The sequence below is a fragment of the Hemicordylus capensis genome, chromosome 1, assembly GCF_027244095.1.
Source record: "Hemicordylus capensis ecotype Gifberg chromosome 1, rHemCap1.1.pri, whole genome shotgun sequence".
NCBI classification, from domain to species: domain Eukaryota; kingdom Metazoa; phylum Chordata; class Lepidosauria; order Squamata; family Cordylidae; genus Hemicordylus; species Hemicordylus capensis.
Window position 1 is genome coordinate 227,656,633 of NC_069657.1, and position 23,511 is coordinate 227,680,143.

The window sequence follows — 23,511 nt, forward strand, 5'->3', positions numbered from 1 at the left end:
CAGGAAATAACAATGGTGATTTTAAGCTTGATCAAACAATTTTCTGCAGTGGCAACAAATAGTTAGGATTAAGGCTGTGCATGGACTCTTATTATCAGGCTGATCCTGACCATTCTCACACCGTGGTAATGATGAAGAAGGGGTCAGGATTGCACTGAGACGATAACTGTTAATCAGCTCGATGCATCCGGATTGGTGGTGGAGGGGAGGGCTTGCCTCTACTGAAGAGCTAGCTTCTCTGAATAAATTGATTGCCTTCCGGTAGCAGCAGCTTCACAAACACTGTCCTTCCTTTCTTCATACACCAGGTAAAGCAGCAACATCATGATGCTGTTCATTTTCTTGGTGCATTACTAGAGGGAAAATGGCCATGCGCTGTAGATACAGGGTGCGGCCATCTTTCCCCCAGTAATGCATCAGAAAAAGGACACAATGTCATGACGTTGCTTTTTTGCCTGATGCATGTTAGGACAGTACCAGGAAAGGAAAGGTGATATTTTGAAATGCCATCATTACAGCTGCCAGAAGGTGGTCAGTTTCTTCCCAAAAAAAGCCAGCTTTTCAGTAAAGATAAATCCCACCCTTGCCCCCTGATTCTATTCAGTTCAATACCATACCAATATGTGATTGCCAGTATCAGAGGAATTTTTCTCTGCAATCGTTTCTGGGGGGAAATGCTCCGATAGGGCTTGCATTGCTTTGGACCTGCTTATCAGTTTGATGCAATACACAGCCCTAGTTAGGATAAGGTTGCAACTTGCATTGTATCAGTGTAATATGCCCTTTGATGGAATGGCCAACCTTGGCTCTGCGGCTGTTACTGGGCTACAGCCTGAATCATGCCCAACCACAATAGCCAATAGTCAGGGATGATAGGAGCTGCAGAAGAACACCACTCAGAGAGCATAGATTGACCACCCTGACCAATAGCACTGTATTGGCATTATGAACAAATGTAAATATACTCTATTCAGCACAACAGTGCAGTTTTGATAATAGCAGTGCCCTGCAAAAGGTAGTCACTGAGCAAGAACTGGGGGTGAGTCAAAGCAGTGAGCAAGAACTGGGGGTGAGTCAAATGCCTTAAGGGCATTTCACCTCTAGGGAAGTTGTTATAGTGGCACAACTATATAGCTCTGGTCTTTAACACAAAAAACCCCACACATACACAAATACAGGTCTCTGTCAGTGGAGGCTGACTTGCTCAACAGGCAGAGGTTGCTGATACCCAATGGAGTCCCTGAGTGCACCCCTTTAATCTAAGAGGTGAATGGCTGCTGTTTGCTTCAGTGGAAGTAATTCAAGCTTATTTTGCTGAGATGGAATGAAAGTCCATTCACCCGCAAATGTTCAAAGTAGCTTTGAAACCACCCACCCACTCACCCACTAAATGTTTCCAGTTCAATCTTCACTATCTTCCACTGTCTGGGTAGAAGTCAAACATGCCCTTAGCACTGGTGACCCCAGGTTTGGGAGCAGGTTTTGATTCCACTGTTAACAGTATTGCTCATAAGAAAAGCCCTGCTGGATCAGGCCAAAGGCCCATCCAGTCCAACATACTGTGTCATGCAGTGCCAACTAGGCACATCTGGGAAATCTGCAAAAAGGGGAGAGAGGGCAAACCCCCACCGCCAGATAAATGGCTAGTAGCCACTGATAGCCCTATTCTCTATGAATTCATCTGATCCCCTTTTAAACCTGTCTAGATTGGTGGCCATCACCTCATCCGCTGTAGCGCATTCCATACACATGTTAAGAAGTACATGCTTTTGTCTTCTTGATTTGTCTACCCTGTTTCCAGTAGTACTGAACTGCAGGCTTCCATGCAAGTGTCTCCAGTGTTGCAGGCAGGAGTCCCTCTCAGCCCTATCTGGAGATGCCAAGGAGGGAACTCAGAACCTTCTGTATGCAAGCATGCAGATGTTTTTCCCAGAGTGGCCTCATCCCCTCTTACAGTGCTCACACTTGTAGTCTCCCATTCATATACCACCAGGGTGGATCATGCTTGCTACCACAAGACCAACTCTCTTGCCTTTTCATTAGACCACAACCCAGTCTTTGAATGGGGAAGGTCATAGATTCTTGCAGCAATGCATCCTGGCAGCAATGCTTCTGAAGATCACAGATTCTGGCAGCAATGCAGCTCTATAAAGATATTGCCTCCACCATCACTTAATCTTGCGGGATCTTAAGCATTAATGCAAGAGTCATATGGCAGGTACACTTACTTAGTTCCTTCAGTTCAGTGCTGCTCACTAGTAGAACAGAAAAAACCTGTGTTAACAAAGTAGGCCACAATAGGAGGCAAATAGTGAGCCCAACACCTGTACGAAGTCTCAGGTCTAATTTCTGCAATGTTGTGACATCTGATAAGAGACATAACCAAGTACATTATTTGCATTTATTACATTTCATGACTGAAGGACAGAAATAGGCACAGTGACGAGATTTAGAAAATAAACAATGAAAACAGATCCAAACAGCCCTGTTTAGGAATTGTTGGAGAGGAAGAAAGATGGGGAACCAGCCCTTGCAGGTGAGTGATAGGGGGCAAGTTCCCAAAGGAAGGGGTTCAGTCGGAAGAAGAGGGGGTCACTTTCTGGCTTGCTGCTTTGTACCGTGACTCTTCCCTATCTGCAGGAGCAGTCCACTCATGCTGTTTGTAGGTTTTGCCTCCAACCTACATGCATTTACCACAACTTGGGGATGGGTCAGGGAGCAGCTGATCATATGTTCTTACAGACTGAAGTCTAAATAAAATACAGAGAAATTTAAAAGCCATTACTCATTTGAAATTAGTGGGAGACATAGATCTGCTGGTGCATAGTATTATAGGTGTCTTTCATTCCATTTTGATGACTTCAGACATCTAGTATGACTATGGCTTAACATGGTTTAGTGTTACTGTCATGAGGCTTGCACGTTCCCCCCCCTCCCCTTTACTTGTGCAGGGAAGAAATGTTCAGCTTCAGATCCTGGTTTTAAAAAAGCTGGGGTTTGCTGTTGTGTTGACTTGACAAACTTTACAAATCCTATCTTGATAAAGATGAAAAAGCCATCTATTATATTAATTATCCTGGGTGTGCCTTGGAATGTGCGTCCCAGAGCCCAGCTGATTGGCTCGGCGGCAGATGCACCTGATTGGCTGTGGCACACCCAGGAGGATCGGTTGCCGCTGCGGCGGCCCTGCCGTGGAGGCCAGAGGTGGCAAGCCCAGCCTGGCCGCGGAGGCAAGGCCCAGGAGGGAGGAAAGAAAGTGGGGGGAGGAGAAGTGGCAGTGGGGGGGGAGAGGTAGCAGGGCCTGGAAGCAGAGACTGGGGCAGAAGAGCGGGGGAGAGGTAACCGCCGGCCCTAAAGAGCGCACAGATGCTATGTGCGGGGTTGGCTAGTTATAGATAAAATGGCCAATTCCTGGTTGTTTTAACCCAGAACTAGAAGTTGTGAATTTCCTCTGATCACATCTGAAGGAGAGGGGGGAACATACAAGCCAAAGGCTCATAATAGTTACACCAATCCATGATTAACCCAAGGTGTAGCACGGCATCTGAACCCAGCTACTGTATTTGGTGTCTGTGCTACAAATCTCATACAGCTGCTGTTACAAGATTACGCACTTTACAGATTAATGAAACATCATACCAACAGTAGTGGCATCCAGATATCAGAGAGAGAATTTATATGAAACCTTATCACTCACCATACAGTTAACGTTTTAACCTCCCCAAACATAAATAATCATACCTCAACATAGATCTTTCTAATCTAACATAACAAGTCCTTTTATATTGTAATTTTCTATAACTAACATCAATTTGTTTTTATCCTTTCAAGAATGTTAATTTAGAATATTCCAGATTTATCATAGATTGTTGGGAAGGCAGACAACCGCCCAATTCGTAAAGTGAGTGCTTTTTGTATCACTTTTAATGAGGCTTCAATCTCCTGCAAATTAAATTTATAATCTTATTACAATGCTTATTCAGAAGATATTGTTATACAGCTCTAGCACGTAGGAAGAGATTTGTGATGGGTCCTCTGGGCCATGTAGGGTTATCTTGAAACAGGATAGCCAAGATCTAAATCCCTAGCAATGGCTTGTTTTGCTTTAGCTTAAAAATCTTCCACATCATATTTCCTCAAATTTCCTAGGCAACCTGTTCTGTTGTTCAACTATACTTAAACTATTGCATTAAAAATTAGCCTGTATCTTTTAATAGACATTTTTTAAGGCTATGACAACTCTTCCACTGTCTTCCAAATTTACTGGTCTGGTTCAAATGTTATGCTAAACCATGGCTTAGTTTTAAGTGAACAAGTCTAAGGGAGCAACATCCTTGCACACTCTCACCTCCTTGTGCTTGAATGGAGAGTGAAAGCTTCCACTTCTAGTTTGAAAACAAAGTGCAGTTTGTAGACTCAGTCATGTACAAATGGTGCATGTGTACACCCTGTGTACACACAGTTAAGTATAAGTGGTGGTTTGCTAACTAGAGTTAGAACAAGCCAAGATACCAAACCATAGTTTGTTTCTTGTTTGATATCCTGGTTTGTTCTAGTTAGTGTTAAGTAACTAACCAGCCACATTTCCCTGAGTTTGTACATAACTCAGAACTTTTGTTTGTTTTGTTTTGTTTTATGTCTGTGAGAGATGAGGGAGGAGGGGCAGCATGCAAACAGACATGCGGTTCCCTTGGGTTTATTCACATACCTGCTAAACTATGGCTCTTGGAAACCTGGAAAGCTTCATGATTTTGGAGGAAGTCATCCTGGAACATATATGCTCTGGAGTGTTAGAAAACTGGCCATACAGCAGTATTCTGGCTCTAAGTGAGGTCCAGCATTTTGGGATAATTCAGCAAATCCCTTTTCCTTAGATGTATAAAAAAATGCTGTGTTGGTTTTGATGGTGAAAGTAAAACTAGTTATAGTTATTATTACAGATATGTTATCACTTGAAAACCAATTTGTTGTGCAGAAGTTTGCAGTATTTATTACTTGTGAGCCAAATTTTTGAACGTGTAAGTAAATATTTGGTCAGCATTCTGTATAGGAAAAAGCTTCCAGATCTAAAAAGGTCTTAAAACATTTTTGAAATTCAGAGCAGTCTTCTGATAAGATGCAGTAAGGCCATCCACCTGCCTGCCCCCTGCCACCGCCACTCCACCCCCCCGCCCTGATGGCGTTTGCTCCACATGGATTTTGCCTGCCAGCTGACGCTACAGCAGCAGTGGCTCATCTGTCTCACACTCTCAGAATGGAGCTGGCTGATGTGGACACTCCATTCTTTTTTGCCTGTACCCCTTTCCAAGGGGTGAATCACCCTTTTAGGCTTTGGAAGGGATGTGGAGCAAGAAGAAAAGGCTGCCAAAATCTTCCTCACCTGACTATCTTCCCCTTCCAAAGCCTGTAGAGGTTGCACCTGACCTTTGCAAAGAGATACAGGATGAAAAGAAGGGGCTGCGAATAGCCTCTTCTCCTATTGCCTGGCACATTTTTGAGCTGTATTTTAAGTGCTCTCCTCACACTGAGAGTACTTTCCCCAGCTCTCAGTTTAAACCCTTGTAGGTTTTGAAAGACACACAGGTTGAGGAGAGTAGGCTTCTCCTTGCCCAATGCCCCCTTTAAAGCTGGTCAGGTAAGGTGAGATTTGTCATCTCCCCTCGGGCAATCAAAGACTTTGGACTGTGCCTCTGCAAAAACCATTAAAGAATTATCCCCATAACAAAATTTAATGCTGATGTCTTGTTGTATTTCTCAAACCGGTTTGGTGCCGATGTGACATGTGAACCTCTTTCAGATACTGGATTAACCCTGGGCAGCATTAGCTATGGGATAACAGTGCTGCTTATGTAACACTGCATAAGGAGCAGTGAGGATATATACATGTCCTAGAAGGGAGGGAATTGGAGGGGAGAGCACACAACCCTACAATTCACCTAACGTGGCTAGGTAATTGATAGCAGGCCTAAACACGTTCCCCCTGACTTTCCCTCAGTGGTGTGGAAGACCATTTATTCTCCTCCTCCTGGAAAGCACCCTTTTAGATATTTCTTTCATGCTGTCCCTTTAACGTTTACTTTCAGCTCTTCCTTTTCCTTTAAATATTCCACTGGCTTGAATTTTCAGTTCTTTTTATTTACTATTTTTATTCTGCTGAAAATCCTCTCTACGTTGTCCTTAATGCATGATACTCCATTTGAAAGCAGTACTTCAGACTGTGCTTCCGCATTACTGACTAAAGTCAATAGTATTTCTTCTGCTTGTATATCCTAGGCTAGGACAAGCTTCTCTCACTGCAAGTTCTCCAGCTGCATACTTTTACATACATGATACTTTCATATGACCTGACAGTTCTAATTAAAATCTTGAGGCTTTGTTTTAATTGTTATCTGTTTCCCCACTCCCTCCTTTCTGTAAACCACCATGAGATTTTTATAATTTGATAATATAAAAATGTAATCAATCAATTTTAAAAAGAGCATAATTCTTGCTGTCATAGTTAGCAAGATATATTTGAAAACATGGGCTGACATCCTGACGAAGGAAGCACTCATGCTTCTAGGGGCTTCAGAGATGCGATGGGAGCCCTGTTCCCCCTGTGAGTGTAGTTGCACAAGAGCCTTTAGACTCCAGAGCACTTCTCATGTTCTGGAAGGGCTCTACAAGTGTGGAAACATATTACTGACCCTCCATGACGTGCTTCCAATCTTGCAGTGTGGAGAGCACCCTGGATTCCAAAGGCTCTTACAGAACTGTGCTTACACAGGGGACAGGGCAAGTTGCATGAGGGTGTCTATTGTGCCACTGCAGCCCATTGAAGTGTGAGTGCTTCATTAGTCAAGATGTTAATTGCAGTGATTAAAATACAAGAAATTTATATTTCAGTTCTTATGTTTTCTCGAACCCAAGGAAAGCCCTGCTGGATCAGGTCAAGGAGTCAATTGTTTCTGGGAAGTCCGCAAGCAGTGCATGAGTCTCCTCCTCTTGCTGTTTCTTCTCCTCCCCCAGTAACTGGCACATGGGGGACATATTAGGTCTGAATCCAGAATTTCTATTTAACTGTCATGGCTAATAGGCCTTTCATCCATAGAATTATCTAATACCCTTCTAGAACTGTCTAAGCTATTCGTCATTACATTTTATGGCAGAAAATTCTTGGGAGGATTTCCAAGAGAGAAGTCAATTTTTCATTTTAGTGTTAAGAATACAGAATAGGAATATTGTAGAGAAGCAGCAAAATGATCTCCAGTTGTAGTTCTGGTATTGGCAATGTTCATGAAAATGATAACAATATATAATACACAACTAATTTATGCCAAACGGCAATCTTTTTCATTTAGGTCATCTGTGTTGAACCGATAGCTCATCTCTGTAACTAGACAGTGCTGCAAAGTAATGTTAGCCTTCTCTGCAACAGGGTCATAATTGTCATTTACAGCCCATTCCTTTGCAGAATGAGGTGCTGTTATTCTCATTGAACTCTGCATAGGATTTCCTCTTTAAGCTCAGTTATCTATAAACCCACAGTTATCTATTAACCCACTTTCAGAACTATGCCACTTGTTCTCTGTCTTGCCAAACCATGGATGCGGAAATTGCCACAATTTTGCGGTCGCGGATACAAAACTTATGTCTCTGGGTGGTTTTCAATAAAAATTAAAACAAAATTAAAATGTTAAAACATTAAAATAATTTAAAATTTAACACAGTGTTAAAAACTAAGTCTAATTAAAAGCCTGGGTGAACAAATGTGTGTTAATTGCCTTTTAAAAAGTTGTCAGAGATGGGGAGGCTCTTGTTTTATCAGAGATCAGCAACGGAGAAGGCCCATCCCTGAAGCTCTCCTAATGATCTCAATAGATGGAGGGGGCTGATGGCGAAGAAGACATTCTCTTAAACACCCAGGGCTCAAGCTGTTTAGGGCTTTATAGGTTATAACCAAAACCTTGTATTTTGCCTGGAAACTTATTGGCCGCCGGTGTAGTTCTTTCAATACAGCAGTAATATGGTCTCTCTGAGATGACCCAGAGACTAACCTGGCTGCCACATTCTGTACTAATTGCAGTTTCCAGACTACGTACAAAGGCAGCCCCACATAAAGTGCATTGCATTAGGCATGTTTGGAGGTTACCAACATATGTACCACTGTTCTAAGGTCGTTTATCTCAAGAAACAGACACAGCTGGTGTATCAGCTGAAGTTGATAGAAAGCACCTCTGGCCACTGCCTCCACCTGGGACACCAGGGAGAGGTTTGGATCCAGAAGCATCCCCATACTTCGTATCTGTTCCTTCTGGGGAAGTGTAACCTCATCCAGAAATTTGTCTCCTGAGTTCCAACCCCACACAATAAGTACTTCTGTCTTATCTGGATTCAGCTTGTTATCTCCCATCTAGCCCATCACTGCTTCCAGACAGGCATATAGGGAGGTGATTTAGGGAGGCTTCTCCTGATGATGTTGACATAGAGAAATAGATTTGGGTGTCATCAGAATACTGATAACACCCTGCACCAATTTTCCAGATGATCTCTCCCAGCAGTTTCATGTACAGTAGATGTTAAACAACACTGGAGAGCATATGTAGCCCTGAGGGACACCATATGAAAGTTCAGATTTTGAAGAGCAACAGTCACAGGGTTGTTGTGAAAGAGAAACTCAAGTATGTAGTATACCACTCTGGGCTCCTTGGAGGAAGAGCGGGATATAAATATAATAATAATAATTAATAAATAATCTGGAATCTGCCTGAGAGGTAGGAGTGGAACTACTGCAAAGTAGTACCTCCTACCCCCCACCCTCTCAGATACTCCAGAAAGATACTATGGTTGATAGTATTTAAAGCCACCGAGAAATCCAAAAGGACCCACAGAGTCACACTCCCTCTATCAATTCCCAGTTGGGGATCACTCATCAGGCTGACCAAGGCAGTCTCCACATTGTAGCCTGCCCAAAAGCCAGTTTGAAATGGATCTAAATAATCAGTTTCCTCCAAGACTGCCTGGAGCTGGGAGGCCAACCACCCTCTCAATTGCCTTGCACAGCCATGGAAGGTTGGAGACAGGCCTGTAGTTGCTTAACTCTGAGGAATCCAATGCAGGGTTGTTCAGAAGAGGTCTAATAATTGCTTCCTTAAGACAAGGAGGCACTCTGCCCTCCCTCAGAGAAACATTTATATTATCTACCAGGCCTCCTACAACAACCCCTCACCTGATAGTATAAGCATGTCGGACAAGGGTCAAGAGAACAGGCAGTAGGCCGCACCGTTAGGAACTCTGTTGGGCAGTGGGGTGATCGGTATACCAACAGAAATCCCAGTCTATTCCTGGTTCCTAAACTTAAGTACACATATTCAATAAGGTCAGACACTTCAACAGGGATCCTGGCAAGGGAGATGTTATTCTTTTAGACCACAGCCACTCCACTTCCCCGCCCATGTCCCCTCACCTGCTCCTCAACAGAGTACCCCGGAGGGAGAAGCAGGGACCAAGACTGGGTCACTAGCCTCCCCCAACCAAGTCTCTGAGATACATACCAGGTCGGCTCCTTCACATGGATGATTTCTGATTTATTCTGGACCGATCTGGCATTACAAAGGGACAAGGTGAGGCACTGCTCCCTGAGGTCAAATTGCTGACAGGACAGCCAGAAGGGGAAACAGCTAGGAGATTTCTGATTTCCCTTCCTCTGTAACGGCCTGCTGACCTGCCAACATTTCTTCTTCTATTCTCCACCACCACCGGAATAGTTGCCCCATAATCAGCGGATATGCCCCCTGACTCCCCATCTCCAGACAAACTCAGACACATTAGAAACCAATCTCACCCAACAGAAGCCAAAATTAAAATACCCACCCACCACTACCACACACACATAAGTAATGATATAATATTATTGTATTAAATAATAATGTTTTAATATAATATATAAAATATAATAAATATATATGTACATACAATCCACATGTGCCCTAAAAATCCACTTCCCCCTCATTAAATGCAAGTCTCTAATTTTTTAAAAAAATACATGGGTGTAGGATTCTGCTTACAAAATAGAGGTGGGGGCACAAGGCTAGAGAGACTATTTGGAACAAGGTGGGCTGAAAAATATCCGTATCCCGGTGGAGTGATACTATTGCCACCCAAATCCTCAAGTTGATACATCCAGACATGATATTTGCCTATGCTATAGCAGCACATGGTTGACTCATGGTCTGTTTGACCATGAGTCATTTTAATTTTGAAATTAACAGTGGTAGTGTTAATATCTAGTCAGGTTCTGTTCTTCTGCAGATTTTATTGTCTGTCTTATGCATCATTTTTGTCTGGGTTCAATTATATTTCATTGTTAGCAGGTCAGCTCTCCAGTTTACTGGGATACTATTTTAAAAAAACAAAAAAACTTTCTCTACTAAATTATCTGACATTCTCTGTAGAACTGATAATCTAGTAGATTTAGCCCTGTTCATTTAATCCAAGCCTCTAATAAGTGTGTTGAAGAGCAAGGGCCCTAGGACTGACCTCTGTGGAACACATTGATACTGCTTTCTAGTTTGAAATAAATTAGTTCTTACTCTTTGGGTATGCCATTCAAGGCAATTATGAAATTGCCTCTGTGGTAATTCCCTCATATCAAGATTCTTTACACTTTCTAAGGAAGGTGTCCTATGGGACTAGGCCAGAAGTGATACTGATATTTAAATCTTTATATATTAAGATATTTATATAAAACATTCACATAAATTTGTCATGTGCACAGTGTAAGTCATTGCATTTGAGATTTTGTTCCATGATGGGTACTAAAGACTGCTATAAAATGCAGCATGATATGAAGAAATGCCTAAAGGTGTGGCTATTCATTTTGAGTGAATATTATAGAAATATTAGAAATATTGACTCTGATCAATTCTAGTAAGCTTTAGGACTATGTTATACAGGTTTTTAAATCATTTAAAAAGCAGTGTGTAAAACAGAACATTTGTAACATAGCAGCAGATTTGTTGTGATGTAGTGCCTAACATATTTTATGTGATTTTGTAGGTATTAGCTGATGCTGTTGCACGCTTGGTGGTAGATAAATTCAGTGATTTGACAGATAACTTTACATCACCCCATGCACGTAGGAAAGTGCTAGCTGGAGTTGTCATGACAACAGGTAAAAGCAAAACAATACCACCACCCCTATGTTTATTTTGTTTTTATTCATTTTCCTTCTTACATTGTTTTCATTTTCTTAAAATAATGAAGTTTCTTAATGCATAAAATTATGATGGAAAAATCAAATCTGAATTGCTAATCTCCATATTTTTTATTTTATTATAGTTAATTACTCTGTGGCTTGCATGTTCCACAGAAGGGCAGAACTGGAGCTGCATCCTTGTAAGAAGCTGCTTTGGAGTGCAGCCTGAGCATTGCCAAGACGCCAGACATGCACGGAGGGCGAGGGGGCAATTTTTGTTGATTCTTTCTCCCTCTAAAAGTGCTATTTGGCTGTCAAAACTATGTCCCTGAGTGTCACACAGCCCTCATGGACATATTCCTGGCAGCCAAATAACACTTTTGGAGGGAGGGAAGATCAGTGAAAATTCCTCCCCTCTTCATGTGCATGTTTAGCTGTGTTCCGGCTGAGCTCCTGATCCGTCCATCCTAATACTGCAGAACATGTGAACCACAAGAGCATACTTATGGGTTTTACTTTTAATAAAATGGCAAAAAAGCCTGTTATATGAGATGTTCTGTGGCTTTTTTTGCTTAAAATGCAGAATTTGTCAAGAATTGAAGCATCTTAAAATGTTATGAATTATAAGGTATCATCACTTCTGAACAAGAGCTGGTCTCTTCGGATATGTCTGGCATGTACATTCTATCTATTTTACAATTTAAAACAATTTCAGCACCTTTTGAAATCCTGGTCTACATATTGTAAGCCAACCCTTCCCCCATCCATTTCTTATCACCTGGTAACCTCTCGCTTTAGTGCTTTTCTCACAGCCAGACTCATTTCCAGTGTTAGAGCTTGGCTATGAAGAAAAATGTCTCATTGGGCAGACTTGGGTAGGTAAGCCCCAGGAGATTTAGTACCCCTTGCCTGCGTGCCCTTTTGCCCTAAACATGGGACACACTCACCTCTGCTTTATATTTGATAGGGCAGGTCTTGGTTTAAACAGACGGGTTTCCCTGTATCAGGTATAATTTGGATCCATGAATGATCTAATTATATGGTAGGGATGTGCACGGAACCACGGAGGCGTGGTCCGGCATTGGGGGGGGGTTGTCACTTTAAGGGCGGGGGGGGTAGTACTTACCCTTCCCGCCGCTCTTCCCCCTCTGGCACTCATCTTTAAACAAATGTTTTTGGGGCGGCAGCCCCCATCGTTGGCTGCAAAGCTCTAAAGTAAGTAGAAGCTGGTGCTATGCATGCGCACGGCGCATGCACCCATTGTTGCTGCAAGCATGCACATGTGCCAGCGGCAACAACAGGCGCACATGCGCCACGCCGGGTGCATGCGTAGCGCCAGCTTCTACTTACTTTAGAGCTTTGCAGCCAACGATGGGGGCTGCCGCCCCAAAAACATTTGTTTAAAGATGAGCGCCGGAGGGGGAAGAGCGGCGGGAGAGGTAAGTACTACCACCCCAGCCCTTAAAGTGACACTCCCCACGCTGCCGGACCGCTGGACCGGCCAAATTCCAGACCGGTCCGGAGGCCTTTTCCATGGCTCTGGACCGGTCCGGGCACACCACTACTATATGGACAACCCAGTGAGACAGCTCATATACTACTTTCTAATAAAGCTATAACTCTATGAACTCTAGGCTATATAAAAAATGATATTTCACCTTCTGAAGCAGTGGTGTGTATGTGATGATTGGCCTCACAGGTCCACTTATGGGCAGTATCAAGCATGGAAACCAAACTAAATTCAAGCTATATGTTTAATTTTAATATGGTTCCAGAATTTGAAAGGCAACCCAAATTGTTAGTGCAGATTGTACTGTGACTGCATTTGCATCCCAAGTATGCCTTCAAAATGTGTGTGACTAGTGTATAGCTCAAGATAATCAGGTCCAGAATTTTGTGCTTAGGCAGATCTCTCAAGCCCCTAAGTAGCCCATGCATCAAAATATACATTTCAGGAACTTCTGGAAACAACTTCATATATTACTTTTCCCTGAAAATTATTTTTCAGGTACTGATGTGAAAGATGCTCAGGTTATAAGTATTTCTACAGGAACAAAATGTATTAATGGAGAGTATATGAGTGATCGTGGTCTTGCACTGAATGATTGCCATGCAGAAATTATAGCTCGCAGGTGCCTGCTTAAATTTCTCTATGCACAACTTGAACTGCTCTTAAGGTAAGTTTAGAGATCAATTTCCTCACACCTATTGTTTAGCACACTTGCTGTGAATCAAGTTCCGCTGATGACATTGTGCTTAAAATAAAGCAGCTGACAAGTGCCAGGGCCTCAGTGCTAGCAGAGGTGAAGAGCAGTGTTTTTGTTTTTAAGTTACACCTATTTATTGTGATATACCCAGGCAGCTTAGCAGTAGCAAAAATAAAAAACTAAAATTAAAAACAATATAAGAAAGCACAAACAAGAGCAGCAGGTAAAATTAACAACAACAGGGAGTCAGGCATATTAAATGCAAACACCAGTCAGGCCAAAGAACAAAACAGGTTTTTAATAGCATAGGAACATCGTCATGGAGGAGCAAGACAGATTTCCTGGGGCAAGGAGGTACAGTCTGGGTGCCACAACAGAGAAGGCTTTTATTTTTTTATTTTTACATTTTATATCCCACTCTTCCTCCAAGGAGCCCAGAGCGGTGTACTACATACTTAGGTTTCTCCTCACAACAACAACCCTGTGAGAACACCAAACGGAGGTAGGACACACAGAAGGGCCTCTCCAGCTGACCTATGTGAACAGGAAGACCGTGTGGGAGGAGATAGTTCTTTAGGTATCTTGTTCCCAAGTAGTTTGTTTAAGGCTTTACAGATAATAAAGAATGAAGTTGAGCCCAGAAATGTACTGGAGGCCAGTGAAGCTGATATACAAACCAGTCACAGTCAGAATTTTAATGTATGCATTTTGTACCAACTGATGTTTCCAGATGCTTTTTAAAAGGCTGCACATTACAGTAATCCGGCATTGATGTAACTAAGGGTTCTGTCTTGTCAGGATTAAGTTGGTTCCCTGTTGTCACTTGGATCCAAGAACAGCACTAGCAGAGGAACAGTCATTGTATCAATGCTGCTTCCCTTCTAGCATTGTTGTGCAAAGACTCTTCAGGGCTTCAGTGACTGCCCAGCAAGCCTGGATTCACCTGCAGTGCGCAATCCTTCACTCTTGCTTATTAAAAGGTTCATAGTGTAGAGTTCATATTTACCAAAGCTTGGACTATTTGTTGTGTTATGTTGAAATGTATCCTAAAAGTTAGAGGGGGTATAGTCAATAGTGTTCCCTCTCAGGCGTGCGCGTGGGTGTGTGCTCACAAGTTTTTTTGATGTCTACTCAGTAAGTTTTAGATCCTGCTCAGGTTGAATCAGGAAGGTCCCACTCTGAATGCATGTGTGCACACATTGCCTTGATATTGCTGCCCAGAACAAAACTCATTCCGCACACAGATGAAAAAAATGAGCGAACATTGATAGTAGAGTATATAAACGAAAATAAGTCACTGGGTGTAGCAGATTATAGCCTTTGTCTCAGAGCAATCTCCTGTGAGGGGAAAGAAGAATTTTGGTAGGTTCAAAAATGGCTCCCACCACCAGCCCTCTCTATTACAGAGCTTGAACCTTCCTGGGACTGGGATACAATTCCTAGGGGAAACTCCCTTTATTTTGCTATTGGAAAAGTGCACAAAAATCCTCCGCGTGCAAGCTTAGACTTGTTGAGAAAACTGATAGCAGTTGACTGCCTGAGGCATGTTTGCACCAGAGGGTGAAAAACCCCTTTCAGTCCCTGTTTTCTCTTGAGTTAAAAATCCATTCAGAGAGGCTTGTAAAATAAAAGAACAAAAAAGAAAAACAGTTTTATTCAAATGCTATAGACTGCTTCTTTTGGAGGCTTTCTCAGCTTTTGGTTACAGGTAAAAATATTCAGTAGGTTACAAGATTACTTCAAAAAGCACCCTGAGTGATGTTGGGGCAGCATGCTTTAAAAATCATGGTTACCCACTTGCAAGGAACATGTATGTAGAAAAATACAAAAGCACATTTAAAAGCTTACAGAGTCTTTTGCAATGCCTTGGCTGGATGAGTGAAGGCTGGTGTTTCTTAATTTTGTTACTACAGGTAAACAATAATAGACCAATGTCAGGGATATACAAAACACACACCAAAGAAACAGAAAGTCTAACGCAAAGTCTGACTAAACAAACTTTTCCCTAGGCTGAATTTCTCGAAGCCAAAGCCCTTGCTTCCTTTGTCTTCAACTCACCAAACCCTGGATGAGAATTCAAGTCCCTGCAGTTCTGTCTTCTAAGAGCTGCGGTCAGGGGCGTAACTATTATCGGGCAAGGGGAAGCAACTGTCTAGGGGCCCTGGCCTCTGGGGGGGCCCTCCAGAGACATGTCACGTGCCTCCCCCCACCCAGCTCCTGCCGCAGCTCCTTCAATTTGAATTATTTAATTTAATTTCTTTTCCTCCATGCGTGCGAGCGTGCCATATTTCCTTGCCGTCCCTCCCTCCTTCTCCAACCTTTCCCCTTGTAGGCTCCTCCTCCGTCAAAACCCCGTAGTCCCAGCTCGGTCGAGCTCCAGCGGCTGATCTTGTAGGCGGACCTGCGGCGGCCGGAGGGTCTGCACCCTCGAGAGCGTGCAGCCTCCGGGCTCCTCGTCCACACTGCAGCCGGCCAAGTCCACCCCCTCGGGCTTAGCCATGAGCGCTCCAGCTCCAGGGCGCGGATCGGGCGCCCGCAGCATTAGCATCGGACAGCCAGACGGGAAAAGACACCCGAGATGGAGCGTGGCTGCTGCTTGCTAAGCCTGCGGGCCGGCCGTGCAGTCGCTGCTCAGTGCTCTGGAAAGCCAAGGAGGCGGCCTCAGCGGCACCGCACTGCCCCTTCCAAGGCACTGTCCCATCTGCTCTCATCTCCTTCTCCTTCTCCTGCTCGGCGTGTGCCGCCTGTTTTCCAGCTCCTGTCCTTCCTCCGTCTCCCCGAGGTAGCCTTAGGGCACCTTGACGCGTTGACCTCCTCCCCACTCCTCACAGTCGCATTTGGTTCCACCGCCCCCCCCCCAAAAGACAAGACTCACGGAACAATCCCTCTGCCCCAAGGTTTGTTTTCTCTTCTCATTCAGCTCCTCATTCTCCCCACTCGTCGCTCCCCCAGGAAGCGGCAAAGTAATGGACTATTGTGGTTTGTGTGAGAGATGTGTGGGGTGTGAGCTTGGTCCGGTGTTTGGGGATTCTTGCTGTGCTTCTTTGTGCTTTCAGGAAACTTTAAAACTAAATTAAAAGCAATAAACTTCCAATGGGGAGGGGGGAAACCCTTCAAGTCTTTCACTGCCCGCGTTAGTGATGTCAACTGAGGCAAACTGTTTGTGTTGCGATCATCACTGCGATATTTTCCCCCAGTGTAAATGGCATGTTGGAGATTGTAAAACCCTTCTGGGCGGAGGAGGCGGCGTTAGGTCTTTGTTCTGTACAGCGCCAGGCACTCTGTTGATGCTACAGAAATGTCAGCACTTTAGTTTATTTGGATTGGGCTCTCTCACCCTGTGCAGGAGAAGCAATGGTAAACCTTTCCTGTATTTTACCAAAAGAAAACCACAGGGCTCTGTGGGCGCCAGGAGTCGAAATCGAGTTGAGGGCATACTTACCTTTACCTCTCACCATTGTTCCCTCTAAGGCGTGCTGCACGCCTCGAGGGGCCCCCCAGAGGCAAGTCACATGAGGCAAGTCACATGATAATATATTGTGGTGTGTGTGTGTGTGTATCAGCAAGGGGCCCATTTTAAAATTTTGTCTCTGGGTCCACTCCAGCCTTGTTACGCCCCTGGCTGCAGTCATCCTCCTTGCAGCCATCCTCCCTGGCCACATGTGCTGTTCTGTCCACCTCTAGCCTAGCTTCTTCTAACAAAGAAACTCTCCTTCCTCCCAATGGCTCTCTAGGTCCCATCCACCTGGTATGCTGATTGGCTGAGCCCTGGAATTCACCAGCCTGTCAGTCAGGGCAAGGTTCCCTTATGGTGAACTCTTTAGGGGCTGGCTGGCTGATCACTACACCAGGGCCTAATGGTTTGACTGCAAGTTTTTATAAATCTCCTACAGAGTGCCTTGTACTCCACTTACAGAGACAATTCATGTCATTCTGTCTTCTAAAACACTGCTTGAAAGTTGAACTAAAGCAAAAGCAATAGTTATTTGTAAGGGGGGTAGGACCCCAGTATACTTATATCATTAATAATAATTATAAAATCTGTACTTCATTTCTAGCAACACATCTAAATCATGTTTTCTATAAGAATATTCATCATGACCAGTCAGATGTCTTATGGTGATGTAAGGTGGACAATGTCCATAGATTTTTACACATCATAGACCATGATGTATCCTGTGATGCATTCTTTTTTCACTCAAAAGAAGAGAGTGACGTTCTAAGTGGGGAAAAGAGAAGATCGCATTGAGTACCCATTTTTATTTGGAAAATGAAGATCATTGAATGTTGTTGTTTTGGTTGGGTTAAAGAAATGTATGCACATCCTAAAGTAAGAGTGAATGTAAATAGTTTGCTGTCCAATGCATTTGAGTTGACAAAAGGAATAAGGTAGCCCCTCATCAGCCTTGCTTTTTCTCATTGGATTAGAACCTTTTGCAAAACAAAAAACAAAATATTACTGTAGAGTACAGGCATAACAGCAGTGACACATGCCTTTATCATCTCCCACTTAGATTACTGTAACGCACTTTACCTAGGGTTACCTTTGAAGATGATTGGGAAGCTTCAGCAGGTGCAGAATGCAGCAGCTTGCTTACTTATGGGTGCCAAAAGATATGATAAGGTAACACCTCTGCAGTCGCTGCACTGGTTACCCATTCACTTCCAAATTCAATTCAAAGTCCTGGTTCTTGCCTTCAATGCCTTGCGAGACTTTGCGCCTGTTTACCTACAGAATCGCCTCTCCCATCCAGTTACATCCCGTCCTTTTAGATCATTTCAAATGGCCCTTTTATCGGTCCCTGATTTTCAAGAGGTTCAGAGTTCTAGGACCCACAAAAGGGCTTTTTCGGTTGCTGCCCCAATTTGGAATTCTCTTCCCCTTCAGATTCGCCTAGCTCCCTCTTTATTGGTCTTTAAATCCTTACTGAAGACCTTTCTTTTCCGCCGGGCATTTGCCCTGTAGTTTACTCTATTTCCTTTCCATTATCTATTTTAGTTTGCAATTTTTAATGTAATTTTTGATTGTAATTTTTAATGTTACTTTATTTACATGTTGTTGTACACCACCTTTGTAATAAACAAATCAACAAATAAATTGGAGAATCAATAAAATATCCCTATATGTTTATTATATTGTCTTTAATAAAATGATATATAAGATGCTTATAAATCTCTTAAAGAAACAGAGGCTATTATTGCTGTATACAGCCTATTAGCCTATAAAGTGTGGTGTAGTGGTTAGAGTGCTGGACTAGGACTGGGGAGACCCGAGTTCAAATCTCCATTCAGCCATGAGACTTGCTGGGTGACTCTGGGCCAGTTACTTCTCTCTCAGCCTAACCTATTTCACAAGGTTTTTGTGAGGAGAAACTTAAGTATGTAGTAATAATAACTTAACTATGTAGTAATAATAACTATGTATGTTATTATTAAGTATGTAGTAATAATAACTTAAGTATGTATGTAATAATAATAATAATAACGTAAAGCTAAGTCTGAACTACTTGGATTTAATATAAAAACATAATGCTAAATATCAGATACAAAACTTATTTGAATATAAATGGGCAGAGAAACAGGTATGATACATGGGTATAGTTATATTATTTTTAAGTTTAAAATAATATAAATGAAATTCAGACATCAGGAAGCATCAAGAGTATTAGTTTTGTAAGTGGAAAACATTCTGCTCATGCAGAGAAAGAAGGTTTTTTTTGCTGATTTCTTCTTTCCTTGCAGCCTCCTGTGTCTCCCAAAACCATGTCCCTGAGGTTGGGGAACTCAGAATCAGATTTTGGCGGGTTATAGGGAGTCACAGAGGGAAGAGAGCACTGGCAGAAATTACCTCTCCCCACTGTAAGCAGGATGTCTTCTATTTGCATAAGTACTAGTCTGGACACTGCCCAGTATTATGAACCACTATACAAAAATCTCACTGAGATAATGGGGAAAAAACTTTCCTTAACTTTTCCTGGTGTAGCATCTCAGCAATAAAAATGATGCTGTTGCCCAAAGTAAACTTTTTGTTCAAGTTTATGCCCTTTGCAGTTCTTAGTATTCAGATTAAGTAGTGGCAAGGATTACTTATAAAATGTATCAGGGCTGGGGTGGGGTGGGGGGAATCCGAGATTAAAAGCACTGAAATTTTATGATAGAAAGAAAGCAGCGGGTTTATCATCCCCATATTTAATCGTGAAGCCAGATCTTTAAACTGGTTTACTGAGAAGATAAGTCACCTGATTTGAAGAAATATTAGTAGAGATGTCTCTTTATGGCATAAGAGCTTGAAAATCTCAAAAAGTGAAGTTTGTTGGTTTGTTTATTTATTAGATTTATATACTGCCCTTCCAAAATGGCTCAGGGCGGTTTACAACATGATAAAAACAATCAAAACAACAGTTAAAATCAAACTATAAAAACAGAGTAAAACCAATTAAACAATTGAAACAGCTAAAAAAACCCTGGAGGTCAGAGCAGCAATTTAAAACAATTTGTCAATCATTTAAAAACCCTGGAAGGCCAGGTCAAACAGATAGGTTTTAAGGGCTCTCTTGAAGGATGGTAATGATCTCAAATTACAAATTTCTGCCGGGAGTGCATTCCACAGCCCAGGAGCAGCTACAGATAAGGTCCGCCTCTGTGTTGCCACCAGACGAACCAGTGGCAACTGGAGATGGACCTCCTCAGATGACCTTAACATGCGGTGAGGATCATGTAGAAGAAGGCACTCTCTAAGATAACTTGGACCTAAGCCGTTCAGGGCTTTAAAGGTAATAACCAGCACATTGTATTTTGCCCGGAAACATATTGGCAGCCAGTGTAACTGTTTCAAAACAGGCATCATATGGTCTCTCCAGGTTGCCCCAGAGACCAATCTGGCTGCCGCATTCTGAACTAACTGAAGTTTCCAAACTACGTACAAAGGTAGCCCCATGTAGAGCGCATTGCAGTAGTCCAGCCGGGAGGTTACCAGCTGATGCACCACTGTTTTGAGATCATCCTCTTCAAGGAATGGGTGCAGCTGTCTAATCAGCCGAAGCTGATAGAAAGCACTCCTGGCCATGGCCTCCACCTGAGATACCAGGGTAAGGCCTGGATCCAGGTGTATTCCCAAGCTGTGCACCTGCTCCTTCTGGGGGAGTGTAACCCCATCCAGCACAGGAAGATCTAACTCGCCCCTCAGATTCTGAACCCCCACAGTGAGCACCTCCGTCTTGCTTGGATTCAGCTTCAATTTGTTCTCCCTCATCCAGCCCATTACTGCCTGTAGGCAGGCATTTAGAGAATGAGTGCCATTTCCTGAAGATGAAAAGGAGAAGTAGATTTGGGTGTCATCGGCATCCTGATAAGACCCAGCACCAAATCTCCTGATGACCTCACCCAGCAGTTTCATGTAGATATTAAAAAGCATTGGTGACAGAATGGAGCCCTGGGCGACTCCATATAACAGCTCCTGTTTTGAGGAGCAACTGTCACCAAGCTCCACCATCTGGGATCTACCTGAGAGATAGGAGTGGAACCACTGCAAAGCTGTGCCTCCTATTCCCAACTCCCCCAGGCGACCCAGAAGGATACCATGGTTAATGGTATCGAACGCCGCCGAGAGATCCAGGAGGACCAACAGAGTCATACTTCCTCTGTTGATTCTCCAGTAAAGGTCATTCATCAGGCCAACCAAGGCTGTCTCAACCCCATAGCCCATTCTAAAGCCAGTTTGAAATGGGTCTAGATAATCAGTTTCCTCCAAGACTGCCTGGAGCTGGTCGGCCACCACCCTCTCAATCACCTTGCTCAACCAAGGGAGATTGGAGATTGGCCTGTAACTGTCCATCACTAAGGGATCCAGGGAAGGCTTCTTTAGGAGTTGTCTAACCCAGGGATTATCAACGTTGGGTCCCCAGATGTTATTGGACTTCAATCCCCATAATCCCCAACCAAAGGCCACTGGGGCTGGGGATCATAAGAGTTGAAGTCCAATAAAATCTGGGGACCCAACATTGATAATCCCTGGTCTAACCAATGCCTCCTTCAAACAAGGAGGCACCCTACCCTCCCTCAGCAATGCATTTATGATATTAACTAGGCCATCTCCAAAAATCTCCCTGCTAGATAGAAGCAGCCAAGTCGGGCAAGGATCCAGAGAACAGGTGGTAGGCTGCACTGCCCCAAGCAGCTTGTCCACATCCTCAGGAGTCACAGATTGAAACTGATCCAATCTAATACTGCAAGAGGGATCGCTAGACATCTCCTCCATAGACCCTGAAAAAATAGTGGAGTCCAAGTCGGCCCAAATACAGGAGATCTTGTTCGCAAAAAAAACCATTAAAAGCATCACAGAAGAACTACCCCAGGGATTGATTTTAGGTAAAAGGAGCAGAAATCAAACTCCTCACAACCTGGGGTACCTCTGCTGAGCGCGAACCTGCAGCCGCAATGCTTACAGACCAAAAACCATTTTTCGCCGCACACACTGCCACCTCATAAGTCTTCAAATGGGTCACATGCTGTATCCTGTCAGATTCTAACCGAGTTCTCCTCCACTTGTGCTCTAGTCACCTACCTAACCACTTCAGCCCCACAGCTCCTCAGTATACCAAGGGGCCATTTTTGAAGCAGGTCGGAAGGGACACTTAGGAACAATCGTGTCTACTGCCCTGTTGAGTTCCGTGTTCCAGGTTCCCACCAGGGCATTGACAGAATCACCGGCCACACCAACATCAAAATTCTCCAAGGCCTTTTGAAATCCCACTGGGTCCAGCAGCCTTTTCGGATGGACCATCCTAATAGGTCCACCACCCCTGCAGGGGTGGATTGTGGCTGTGAAACCAGCCTTAACCAGGTAGTGGTCCTTCCATTGCAATGGGGAAACCACCAGATCCCCCACCCACAGAACACCCCCCTGATCCGAACAAAAGACCAAATCGAGTGCGTGGCCGGCAACATGAGTTGGTTCAGAAACTAATTGGGATAGGCCCATAGTTGTCATGAACTCCTGAGCCGCACCAGACAAGCCAGCCCCAAAGTGGATATTGAAGTCCCCCAGCACCAAACGTCTAGGAGACTCCAACACCAACTCTGCGGCCAGCTCCATCAGCTCAGTTAGGGAGTCGGTTGGGCAACGGGGTGGACGATACACCAACAGAATCCCCAATCTATCCCTAGTTCCCAGGCACAAAAATATGCACTCAATATAAGCCAGCTGTCTCACAGGGGCCCTGGTAAGGCTAATGATATTCTTATGGACCACAGCCACTCCACCCCCCGCCCACGTCCCCTAGCCTGCTCACAACCAAGTAACCTGGTGGGAGAAGCTGCGCCCACACAGGACCACTCCCCTCCAGCAACCAGGTCTCAGTTATACATATCGGGTCAGCTCCTTCATCCACGATCAAATCGTGGGCAATTATTCTGAACTAACCTGGCATTGCAGAGGAGCAAGGCCAGACTCTGTGGGTCGTTGGAGCTGCTCCCCGAGGCCTGAGAGTTGACAGAGCAGTTGGAAGTGGAAACAGTTACTGAATTACTGATTTCCCTTCCCCTGTAACAGCCAGCTGCTCTGCCAGCACCAATTCTTCAATTCCCCACCACTACAGTAATAGCTGCCCCAGAACTGTCAGGTGCACCCGCAGCACCATCCCCCTCAAGAGAGCCCAAACACATATCTGCAAAAGGCCTGGCCCAACCCAGCCCACCAGCCCTCAGTCCCACCCCCCAAAGGCCCGGCTCCAAAGGCCCGGCCAACTACAGGTGGCCTGACAGCTATGTCAATAGCTACGCCTTTGGTGAGTCTCCTTGCCTTTAAGCCGACAAGCCCTGAAAGCCACACTTCTCACAAGTAGCTCCCAGAACAAGCCGCAGGTGGTTCTCTTCAACAGGCTGGGGGCTGGCAACCAGCCAGCTAGAACTTGGCAGCAGACAAGCAGGCTGCTCCTCGTCTGGGCTGGAAACTCCACAGGAGGCAGAGGGACCATTTGGTAAGTCCAGGCAAGCCAGGTGGAATACCTTACAGCTCCCTGTTACCTCCCAGACGTTTATATAGAGACGTTTATATAGTGATGAGCCACTTAAAAGTATGGGATCACTATATGTTTAAGTTCTAGTATTAGCTCCAGATCACAGCTTATC

At 44.0% G+C, this 23,511-nt stretch overlaps 1 protein-coding gene across 5 annotated transcripts in view; it reads left to right on the top strand.

Annotated features, from left to right (window-relative positions):
* ADARB1 (adenosine deaminase RNA specific B1) overlaps positions 1 to 23,511 on the top strand; it is a 124,560-nt gene that overhangs the window by 68,343 nt on the left and 32,706 nt on the right. For all 5 annotated transcript variants that reach the window (XR_008313005.1, XM_053283087.1, XM_053283088.1 and 2 more), the window contains 2 exons: positions 11,038 to 11,152; positions 13,185 to 13,353. Coding sequence is in view for 4 of the 5 variants with exons in the window: in XM_053283087.1 (XP_053139062.1) it covers positions 11,038 to 11,152; positions 13,185 to 13,353 (284 nt within the window). In the remaining variant the exon portion in view is untranslated. The remainder of the gene's footprint in view (positions 1 to 11,037; positions 11,153 to 13,184; positions 13,354 to 23,511) is intronic.